Source organism: Esox lucius, chromosome 11 (assembly GCF_011004845.1).
Source record: "Esox lucius isolate fEsoLuc1 chromosome 11, fEsoLuc1.pri, whole genome shotgun sequence".
NCBI lineage: Eukaryota > Metazoa > Chordata > Actinopteri > Esociformes > Esocidae > Esox > Esox lucius.
In genome coordinates this window covers 5,514,395-5,526,744 of record NC_047579.1, presented here as the reverse complement: position 1 = coordinate 5,526,744, position 12,350 = coordinate 5,514,395, and the positions used below count along the sequence as shown (strand labels likewise).

Genomic DNA, 12,350 nt, shown 5'->3' with positions numbered 1-12,350 from the left:
ATTGACACAAAGACATTAGCTATGAAGGTAAAACAGCAACATACGTTTTTTATAGTTGTAACAGCGGCATAGATTTTTATATTTACCTCCCTCTTCCTCCTCCACTCCTTCTGCGATCGACTACACAATAACCTAGTAGATGAATCAGATAGTAAGCTATGGAGGTACTTCTGGGTTTTTTTTGTCAAGAGAAAACCTTTTTTTTTTCAGTCTAAAATATTTACTCTGAAAGCAAAATGAGGCATCCAAAGTAAAAATAATAATAATAATGTAATAGAGAACAAAAATATTTTGAGAACAAAATGTTGTTTAAAACTAAATGTATTTCACTATCAACCACCCTCCATTTTGACTAGACTGTCACCCTCCATTTTAACTAAAAAGCATTACCCCAAAAAGCTGATGAGCTCATGATTGCAATCTAAAAGATATTACCAACATTTCACAGCATAAAATATGGACACCAAGCATATATACTTATATGTTACTCATCTTGACATCATTACCACTTTTAAAGAGCTAGGACATTTCCTACTTTGTATCACCAAACAACAGAAACAGTCTCTTCTAACGTAAAAAGTCATGGCCCCTTTGGCGCTATTTTTCTGGAGTCTTAGTAATGAATACAGTGAATACAGTTACAGGTTTCTATCAGGTAGATTTTATGATATTTACCCGTATATTATTGTGGAAGATACCGCGGCGGCTACAGTAATCTAAAGGAAGTCCGTTGATAGCCGCTATGAGTTCTAAAGGTTAATCTGCCTTTGTATCTTATTTGGGAAATGCAATAGTAGCAACAGTAAGATTTCAGTTGTGGGGAGCACCATTCTCTCCCAGTCCCCCCGGCAGTGGGAGTGGCAGTGGGAGTGGCAGTGGGAGTGGGAGTGGCAGTGGGAGTGGCAGTGGGACAGTAGCCCACACACCTGGGCCAATCAGACACACAGCACTTGGCTATATATATTTTGCGCTGCATCAGTCCCAATTGTCAAGCGGATGGCCAGTCTGGCCGTTTATTTTTCAGTTGGTGGTCCAAGAATCTAGCCAACAAAGTGTTCTTCATTGGAAAGCCCACATGCCTCAGATGACCCCTGGGGGGCGTGTGCCACTTTTATATGTCCACCATTGCATTAAGGGTTGCATTATTTTGTCTTCTGGCGGCCCTCACTGAATTCTTATCAACCAAAGTGGCCCTCATCAGAAAATTTGTGAAGAACACGGAGCCAACCAGTCTCCAGTTACCAGTACAGCAATTTAGCTGTTTTGACATAGAAAAAAACTAGTCAACCTGTTCCCAGGTGGCAAATATGCAACTGTTCCAGAGTCAGCTTGGACTGAAGTATTCATGGAATCTTTTTACTCATACATAGACTGGTGTTGTTGTACGTCACTAAACCTAATGAACTGAATGGAATGCAGCACAGTGAGTTGTTATTGATTCTGCAGTTTGAGAATGATCAGGGCTCAGTTTGTATTTTCCTCTTAACTCAATAGTAACTTTAAAATGTAAGAAAAAATTAAATAAATACATTGCAAATTAAATGCCTCCAAAACGAGTCTCTGTGGGGAACATGATACCACAACTAAAAGGTGAGAATAACCTTTTAAGGATGTTTGTTACCCATGTCAGTTCTGAGTAGATCAGAGAGATAATATTTATCGGTTGTGCTGAAGTTGTTGGAAATCAGCAACTTCAACAAGGGAGAGATTAATTCAATTATTTATTGCAGTATTTAATAATAGTCTATTGTCCATGTTGTTACAGACTCAATGTTATAAACTTGGTCTACCAACTCGATCTCAAAAAATCTTCCAGTCGTCCTCTACTATATAGACATCGCAGGACAGAATTCACAACACAGTACTGTAAATCCATTGGCTAATTACTGTAGTGCTTTGACTGAATGTGATATTTTGTGTAAGGATAAACAGATGTCCTGTTGTAAACTAAACATAACAAGCATACATTCATACACTTCTATAAAGGCTAGTCCCGCTGGAGAGACCAGCCTCCCCAGTACTCAGCTGTGTGTCCATGAATAGTTACTGGTCTATGCAACAATCTATAGGGTTGATTAAGGGAGATTTTTGCACCAAAGGAAAGAAACCCGTGGTTTCTCAAATATATTTTTATTCCAGATATATGATCACCACGTGATAGATAACGTTAGAAGATTTGTTTTGATCACATTACTTTTTTGAAGCCAACTGCAGATTTGAAACTCCACTGACTGGCAAAGGGGCTTTCGTTCATGCCAAGTAATTTTGCAACGTGCATCCCATGTATAGCAACTAAGCAATAGCAAAGTAGATAAGGTAATTACAAAATAATCTCACAGTATAAAATCCAGTCTTAATTTAACTTTCATTATGACAGCAGACTTGTTGAAACAGTTATATCATTTTCGTATAGGTTATCATTTTGTCTTCTGCAGCCTCAATAATAACAAGGACATAAACGTTTTTAAATTATTGTTGATCTGGAGCTGGAACCAAATTCTGCCAGACATACATACATACATCTGTCACTTCACTACACACTACTGTTCCTCTCTTTCTTTCACTGTCTCACATTCACTCTCTTTCATACAATTAGTTTTATTTTCATTTTATTACATAAATGTTCATAAACTTGCAAAAGCAAATATAAAATAAGTATATATATTTTTATTTCTGTAAAACATTGTACACAAAGTTATATTTATACATTTCATTGTATAAAAATTACATGGTTTCAGTTACAGTACATGATGCTGCTCTGACACTTTAATATGATTGGCTTACTGCAGACAGGGGAGGGACTATCACCCACATAGCCTGACATTGTGTCACAAGGTCTTTGCATGAAAGCTTTACCGCATCTTAGTTTCAAGTCAGAGGGTAGGTGTTGCATAGACAGGGGTAACGGAAAGTATGTGTGTGTGTGTGTGTGTGTGTGTGTAGTTTAGTTTAGTGCATTACTAGTGATAACCAGAATTCCTGAAGTATAGTAAACCAAAGTTTGTCAGGTTCTTCTGGCTAGTTTCCAGGTAATAACACTACCCAGTAGGACGCCTCCGATAAAGACCAAGAAGATCCCTGAAGTCCAGCCACTCATAGAGTTCATCCTCTCCACTTGAACACGCGCCAGCTCTGAGAAGCTGTTCAACTGGGAGGGAAAAGGAGAGGGGGAAGAAAGATGAATGAAAGAAAAGAATGGGACAGGAAGAGAAACATCTATGACCCATCTCAGTTGAGTTCTCTAACATTAGTTAACATAACACCTTATTGCAACCTAGGTCAATCATATTTCTTCTCTACCAAAATTTGCTAAATGTTCTCTACATACCATACAAAAATTATGGTATTATTGTGAATGGAAATGATGTATTGAAAATACAAAACTGGAATAATTGGACAAGTTAATACTTGCTGTAATTAGAGCAGTGTGTCTACGTCACCTCCATGTTTCACACCAGGCATGTGTCTACGTCACCTCCATGTTTCACACCAGGCATGTGTCTACGTCACCTCCATGTTTCACACCAGGCATGTGTCTACGTCACCTCCATGTTTCACACTAGGCATGTGTCTACGTCACCTCCATGTTTCACACTAGGCATGTGTCTACGTCACCTCCATGTTTCACACCAGGCATGTGTCTACGTCACCTCCATGTTTCACACTAGGCATGTGTCTACGTCACCTCCATGTTTCACACTAGGCATGTGTCTACGTCACCTCCATGTTTCACACTAGGCATGTGTCTACGTCACCTCCATGTTTCACACTAGGCATGTGTCTACGTCACCTCCATGTTTCACACTAGGCATGTGTCTACATCACCTCCATGTTTCACACCAGGCATGTGTCTACGTCACCTCCATGTTTCACACCAGGCATGTGTCTACGTCACCTCCATGTTTCACACTAGGCATGTGTCTACGTCACCTCCATGTTTCACACTAGGCATGTGTCTACGTCACCTCCATGTTTCACACTAGGCATGTGTCTACGTCACCTCCATGTTTCACACTAGGCATGTGTCTACATCACCTCCATGTTTCACACTAGGCATGTGTCTACGTCACCTCCATGTTTCACACTAGGCATGTGTCTATGTCACCTCCATGTTTCACACTAGGCATGAGTCTACGTCACCTCCATGTTTCACACTAGGCATGTGTCTACGTCACCTCCATGTTTCACACTAGGCATGTGGCCTATGGGCAATTTGGTGTGTTGAGTTTCCGCCAAACATAACAATCTGTATTATTAATACAACAAATTGCCATTTGGCTACATAATCTGAGTGTTTTTATGCATAGTTCAATTAACTCAAGGTGGGCTTGCTATCCTACCACACAGGCCAGATATTCTAGTCCCCGTATTTGTCATAAAAGCCTGTAACTCTGTCAACTTTTAGATTAGTCACCTACATGCTAGTTCTTGATGTTGCTGTTATGGGGGGAGCCACGAGTGGGCCCAAGCGCACGACACAATCAGAGAAACAAAAAGGGTGTTTTAATGGTGGCTGGGATGGAAGGACCGAGGCCAGGCTGGAGGGGTTGGGGCTGGGCAGGTAGGTAGGTAGGTAGGTAGGTAGGCAGGATGGGGCGAGGCAGACAGGACAGCGGGTAGGCAGAGCAGGTGGCTGACAGGCGGGCAGGTGGAGGTGTTTGGAGGCTGGGAGAGGTGGGTCTTGGTAACAGGGAATAAACAGGATTAGTAGGAAGGAACAACTAAACTGGGTGCTCAAACTATGGTTTGGTTTGGCGCGGCCGTGAACGTTACTACCTAGTAGTGAATAACAACAATCTAGCGCCTGACAGACGGAAACCAGGGTTTATATAGGCAGGCTGATGAGGGAATGAATAGCAGGTGTGGAGACTTGAGGGGCAGTGGGTGAAAGCCCCACATACATGGACAGACAAGAGAGAGAGAAAGCCTGGCCCGGACTATGAGGAGGTGGATGCGGAGGGCGTGACAGTTGCAATATATAGTACCCTCCAGATTTATTGGCATTCTGTAAATATGTTAATATGCAAATATGGCTATAACCTTACACAAAAAAATCATGTGTATCTAACTTTTAATTTAGGGCAAACTGTTAAAAGAAAATAATAATCAAGAAATTACTTAGCATCTATTAGCATCGCTGCATTTAGTACTCTTTGTACCCTCCCTGTGCCCAGATATCAGCTCTGAGTCATCTCCTGTCATGTTTGATGAAGTGGGAGAACACATAAGAAGGAATATGAGGCCATTCCTCATGACTCCTTGGTTTTGCGTGTGGACTCTCTTTAGCTCCCCACACAGGTTTTCAATGGGACTTTTGAAGGGACTATAGTCCTTTCAAACGTTTCATCACATGGTTAGTGAACCACTTTTGTTTGGATTTGGAAGTATGCAATGGACTATTGCCCTGCCTGCTGGAAGATCCAACGATGAAACAGTTTAAGCCTTGTGGCAGATGTAGACATACTGGCCAAAAAGTCTCCTGATACATTATGGACTTCATGTTGCCTCCTATGTGCAAGTATCCATTTAACATAGGAGGTGTTATCCAATTAGGATATTTCAGTTTTGTATTTTTTTTTATATCGTGTCAGTTCACAATGACACAAAATCTAAAAATAACACAATATCAAAGTATGGAGTATAGTATTTTAATGTAAATGAATAAAACTGAAAAGGTTTAAGGACGCAATGCACTGCAGGTTTCATGAAGTATTTTTAAATACTTTTAATATTCAATGTGTTTATCCATATCTTACCCATCCTCCATTGTCCTGGACCCAGCTCAGTAATTTGCTTTTGAAGTACTCCAAAGTCCACGTCAGAATGTCTTTCACATACTGGGGCAAATGAGCAATCACCACCTAAAAAATATGAAAGAATTTGATTTTAAAACACGCAAACACAAATACACAAGTAATAAGACTACTTACTTTGACAGCTATCCTCCCTGCTACATAGAACAGCACAGCTATTCTCTCCCAGGTGATGTGACCATCCTCGAAAACATGCTCTGCCACCTTCCAGTAGTTGGACTTGTTGGACATCTTCCCCACTATTCCATCTATCGTACTGTTGGAGAGACAGTGGGTAGGAATTAGATCATTGTGTTTTAACACAGAGAAATACACGTCCAAACTCAATATTCATACTCATTTGTTTTCCTAGTCCATAAAATAGTTGCTTCTGTCCCTCACAATCCCTCACTGATTGAAACACGCAAATGCCAGGACACTATTTCATACATGTTTACATACAGTGGGGAGAAAAGGTTTTCAAAAAAGGTTTTCAAAAAAATCCCGAAAATCACATTGTATGATTAAGAAATTAATTAGCATTTTATTGCATGACATAAGTATTTGATACATCAGAAAAGCAGAACTTAATATTTGGTACAGAAACCTTTGTTTGCAGAGATCATACGTTCCCTGTGGTTCTTTACCAGGTTTGCACACACTGCAACATACAGACCCACTCCTCCATACAGACCTCCAGATCCTTCAGGTTTCTGGGCTGTCGCTGGGCAATACAGACTTTCAGCTCCCTCCAAAGATTTTCTGTTGGGTTCAGGTCTGGAGACTGCCTAGGCCAGGACCTAGAGATGCTTCATACGGAGCCACTCCTTAGTTGCCCTGGCTGTGTGTTTCGGTTTGTTGTCATCCTGGAAGATCCAGCCACGACCCATATTCAATGCTCTTACTGAGGAAAGGAGGTTGTTGGCCAAGATCTCGCGATACATGGCCCCATCCATTCTCCCCTCAATACGGTGCAGTAGTCTTGTCCCCTTTGCAGAAAAGCATCCCCAAAGAATGATGTTTCCACCTTCATGCTTCACGGTTGGGATGGTGTTCTTGGGGTTGTACTCATCCTTCTTCTTCCTCCAAACATGGCGAGTGGAGTTTAGACCAAAAAGCTCTATTTTTGTCTCATCAGACCACATGACCTTCTCCCATTCCTCCTCTGGATCATCCAGATGGTCATTGGCAAACTTCAGACGGGCCTGGACATGCGCTGGCTTGAGCGGGGGGTCCTTGCGTGCGCTGCAGGATTTTAATCTATGACAGCATAGTGTGTTACTTATGGTTTTCTTTGAGACTGTGGTCCCAGCTCTCTTCAGGTCATTGACCAGGTCCTGCCGTTTAGTTCTGGGCTGATCCCTCACCTTCCTCATGATCAGTGATGCCCCACGAGGTGAGATCTTGCATGGAGCCCCAGACCGAGGGAGATTGACCGTCATCTTGAACTTCTTCCATTTTCTAATAATTGCGCCAACAGTTGTTGCCTTCTCACCAAGCTGCTTGCCTATTGTCCTGTAGCCAATACCAGCCTTGTGCAGGTCTACAATTTTATCCCTGATGTCCTTACACAGCTCTCTGGTCTTGGCCATTGTGGAGAGGTTGGAGTCTGTTTGATTGAGTGTGTGGACAGGTGTCTTTTATACAGGTAACGAGTTCAAACAGGTTCAGTTAATACAGGTAATGAGTGGAAAACAGGAGGACTTCTTAAAGAAAAAATAACAGGTCTGTGCGAGACAGAATTCTTACTGGTTGGTAGGTGATCAAATACTTATGTCATGCAATAAAATGCAAATTAATTATTTGATTTTCTCACAGTTGAAGTGTACCTATGATAAAAAGTAGGAAAACCTGCTAAATCGGCAGTGTGTCAAATACTTGTTCTCCCCACTGTATGCATAAAGTTCATCAACGTAAATTCACATGAATTACAGTTTAAGAAATCTACCAAGTATAGTGAAATCCAAGGTAAAAGCTCAAATGAACGTACTCATTCAGCTCCCCGTCTTTCTCGACGGCATCACCAATCTTTCGTATCATCAAAGCCAGCTGAGTAACAATCCTCTCGTCGTGCTCGTTCTCCATCGTCTGGGTCTCCATTAACAGGCCTTCTGACGAGGACACCTCTGCTAGCTGGTCACACACGACTCTGGTAGAACACTTCATGGTTTAGGAACAACCCTTAATAGACCACCATGCCTGTTCTTGTCAAAGTTAACTGTTGTTGCGACCAGTGTTGGATTTATCATAAGGAACAAGATGCAACTCCCTCAGGCCTTACTTTATAAAGGCATTGTGAACTGGCATAATTAATAAATATAATAAAATAGTTCAAATAAAAATGAAAAAATTTCAGCTTTGGGGCCCCAAATCCTTAACAAACTGAATGACCCATTATCATGTGGTTTTCAGCTCATCACACTCGTGTGGCTTCAGTGTAGGTAGGGATGTGCGTCTTGCTCACTCTTTTTTCTATCAAATTCAAGCATTCACAGCCAGCTTCAACATAACCATCAAACTTGCCATCTGTGAGACATTGACACTACAGTTACACTAATCCCCATGTGGCAGTCCACCCATACGTAGGATTCTGCCCTTTCCAGGCCGGTTGTGGATCAAAGGCAGGTTGTAAATATCACTTTGTTACTCTGATAACAACCTCACCAACATGATATGTTTTCTTTAGTATATGAGGTTAACAGGACTAAACTTGGGAAACGTATTTAAAAGGGAGCTCCTTGAAATCCAAATCCCCAAAAAGTTTGTAATATGTCATAAATGTCATTTGTGCCGGTGTGCCCCATGTCATCAACTTTCACACTGGGAATTGAATGGCTAACGGTGCTTATTATAATGCACAGAAACAACATTACTCATCCAGCTCAAAACGGTCAACTATGGTTATTCCTGAAATAACACAAAGCATAAATTTTTTTGGAAATATTTTTAAGATTTCCTTTTGAATAGCTTTTTAAAATGTTGAGATATTCACCCCCCAAATCACATCTATATATTCTTTATGACATTATTTAAATAACAAGCGTGTAATGTCTACAAATATTTTAATCTTTCCCTTTGAAATATGACAAATGTTGACATATTCATCCCAAATCATATCATAATACTCTAGATGACACCTTTTAACTGCCTCAACCAACAGATCAACTGCACAATAAATGCAACACTGTCCACTTTCTTTACAATATTATTCAACTTTATCACTTTTTCATGTTGTCTGGTAAAGATAATGTTTGCTATTTGATAAAAAAAACTGTGTTAAAGCAGTCAAATTATGTTGTGTAGAACTTTGGTATAAACATAAAAAAAAAAAATATATAGTTATTTCCAAAGGAAGGATTCAAATATATTTATTTATTCATACTGGTTACTTTTCAAAAACATAAGGTTGAAGTACTTAGATAATATCATGTAGAATGTACTGATGCAATTTGCTATGAATATTTCAAAATCTGAAAAAATATTTCAAAGGGACGTTTAAAAAAACAAAATAAATATCTGCTTGTTACTTTGTGAAAACCCAATTTTGAGTTAGTTAGATTTAATGTCATGAATACAGTTGTGCTCAAAAGTTTGCATATCCTTGGTGAATTGGTAATATACACTCACCTAAAGGATTATTAGGAACACCATCCTAATACTGTGTTCGACCCCCTTTCGCCTTCAGAACTGCCTTAATTCTATGTGGCATTGATTCAACAAGGTGCTGAAAGCATTCTTCAGAAATGTTGGCCCATATTGATAGGATAGCATCTTGCAGTTGATGGAGATTTGTGGGATGCACATCCGGGGCACGAAGCTCCCGTTCCACCACATCCCAATGATGCTCTATTGGGTTGAAATCTGGTGACTGTGGGGGCCATTTCAGTACAGTGAACTCATTGTCATGTTCAAGAAACCATTTGAAATGATTCGAGCTTTGTGACATGGTGCATTATCCTGCTGGAAGTAGCCATCAGAGGATGGGTACATGGTGGTCATAAAGGGATGGACATGGTCAGAAACAATGCTCAGGTAGGCCGTGGCATTTAAACGATGCCCAATTGGCACTAAGGGGCCTAAAGTGTGCCAAGAAAACATCCCCCACACCATTACACCACCACCACCAGCCTGCACAGTGGTAACAAGGCATGATGGATCCATGTTCTCATTCTGTTTACGCCAAATTCTGACTCCACCATCTGAATGTCTCAACAGAAATCGAGACTCATCAGACCAGGCAACCTTCTTCCAGTCTTCAACTGTCCAATTTTGGTGAGCTCGTGCAAATTGTAAACCCTAGAAATGGTTGTGCGTGTTGTGGCTTCACAAATGCTTTGCTGCATACCTCGGTTGTAACGAGTGGTTATTTCAGTCAAAGCTGCTCTTCTATCAGCTTTAATCAGTCGGCCCATTCTCCTCTGACCTCTAGCATCAACAAGGCATTTTCGCCCACAGGACTGCCGCATACTGGATGTTTTTCCCTTTTCACACCATTCTTTGTAAACCCTAGAAATGGTTGTGCATGAAAATCCCAGTAACTGAGCAGATTGTGAAATACTCAGACCGGCCCGTCTGGCACCAACAACCATGCCACGCTCAAAATTGCTTCAATCACCTTTCTTTCCCATTCTGACATTCAGTTTGGAGTTCAGGAGATTGTCTTGACCAAGACCACATTGAAGCAACTGCCATGTGATTGGTTGATTAGATAATTGCATTAATGAGAAATTGAACAGGTGTTCCTAATAATCCTTTAGATGAGTGTATGTACCATTTGTAAAGAAAACATGAGTGAGCAGGCAAAAAACATTAAACTTGGGAAACGTATTTGAAAGGGAGCTCCTTGAAATCCAAATCCGAAAAAAGTTTGTAATATGTCATATATATATAATTTGTGCCGGTGTGCCCCATGTCATCAAGCGTATAATGTATACAAATATTTTCATCTTTTAACCTTTGAAATATGACAAATTTTTACATAGAACAATTGTTCGGGAAATTTTGACTGAAATCTTTCTTGGTCTACCTGACCTTGGCTTGTTATGAAGAGATCCCCAAATGATCCGCTTCTTAATAAGTAATTGAACAGTACTGACTGGCATTTGCAAGGCTTTGGATGTCTTTTTATATTCTTTTCCATCTTTATAAAGTTCCATTAACTTAACGCAGGTGTTTTGACAGTTTTTTTCTGCTCCCCATGGCTCAGTATCTAGCCTGCATCCACCTGAGAGCTAACAAATTCATTGACTACGTTTTTTCTTTTTTTTTTGCCAGGGTATGCAAACTTATGAGCACAACTGTATACTGATCCAGTTTGTGATAAATATCTCAAAATTTTAAACAGCTATTTCAAAGGGAAGGATTCAAATATTCCTAAAATATCTATGCTTGGTATGTCGTTAAAAAAACATTGTTTAAGGCAGTTAGATCATTTCATACAAAAAAACAGATTTCAGGTGAATTAGATGACACACAAACTTATTTTCATTGCCATCATCTTAACAATTAAAAAAAGCTATTTTAAGTCATAATTTACCAACTGTATATCAGAAACCGATGCTCTGAGGACTGTACTTTGATGCTCGTCCCTAACTGCCCTGTTCACCGTTATCCACGTTGAATCTTGTCCGCCATTTACCACTCAGCATTCTGCAAAATCTAATACGTTGTTTCGTGACTTAGGAGCAAGCGAATGAGTGAATATGAAACTGAATGTGTGAATATGAAATCTGGCTGCACTATGTTCAGGTTTTTGTTTGTTTAATCAGGGCTTAAAATCAGGTTCTAGGCATAGGCAGGCTAAGCGGTCACTTAGGGCCCCCAACTGCTATTGGGACCTGACTGCTAGTGAGCCCCTGACCACTTGGGGAGGGGGGTCCAAATAACATTTTGCTTAGGGCCCCCAAAAGGCTATAGAGCCGGCACTCTGTGTAACAGAGAAACTCACCTGCTCAGCAAGACCTCTCCTACCCGATCATCTGTAGAACAAATTAAAATGAAACCAAAAATCACTTGTGAACATAGAAATGATTCAAAACGTAAAAAGTTATATTGAACACTGTTAGCTAGCTGGTAATAACAGTGGCATTTTGTCGATTCCAGAAACACAGCAATAATTATAAATGAAAATTATTAAAAAATATAAACATATATTTTACAGATGTTTCTGTGATGAAAACTTTAATTGGCAGACCTACCTGATGTCAGTACACAAGCCATCGATTGTTTGTACCAATAATAAGTAACAAGCTATCTATATATCTTCAAAAGACTAGAAGGTAGTTCTTGTAATTACAAAGTTGTAGATGAGTACTCGTCTAGTCCACGTTCGAAATCGAAACTGTAATCTGTTGAATCCTAGTTCCTCAACGCGGTGTTAAAACCCCTTGGAGCGGAAGTTAAAAAGATAAAATAATATTTTGAGAACACAAAAATAGCTATTTATTGACCCGGTGCTCTGGTTGGGAGGTGCTTCTTAATTTTCTACAATTCTGTTTTTCGTGAACAGACACCACTATAAACCCGGAACTCCGGCATATGCATAACGAACTTGCTCAT

The 12,350-nt window shown here is 40.1% G+C and overlaps 1 protein-coding gene across 2 annotated transcripts; it reads right to left on the bottom strand.

Annotated features, from left to right (window-relative positions):
* Positions 1 to 2,647: 2,647 nt before the first annotated feature.
* Positions 2,648 to 12,348, bottom strand: LOC105031446 (apoptosis regulator BAX-like). Of its 2 annotated transcripts, XR_004576408.1 has the most exons (7): positions 11,990 to 12,348; positions 11,740 to 11,770; positions 7,783 to 7,941; positions 5,931 to 6,069; positions 5,757 to 5,861; positions 4,419 to 4,680; positions 3,070 to 3,148 (listed from the first exon to the last, which is right to left on the bottom strand). XR_004576408.1 is itself a non-coding variant. In XM_010905876.5 (6 exons), the coding sequence occupies exons 1-6, from the start codon at positions 12,009 to 12,011 to the stop codon at positions 3,005 to 3,007; spliced, it is 600 nt and encodes a 199-aa protein (XP_010904178.1). In that variant the 5' UTR covers positions 12,012 to 12,348; the 3' UTR covers positions 2,648 to 3,004. The 2 variants fall into 2 exon arrangements, 1 of the variants encoding a protein (XP_010904178.1); XM_010905876.5 differs by lacking the exon at positions 4,419 to 4,680 and having other exon boundaries at positions 2,648 to 3,148.
* Positions 12,349 to 12,350: the final 2 nt, after the last annotated feature.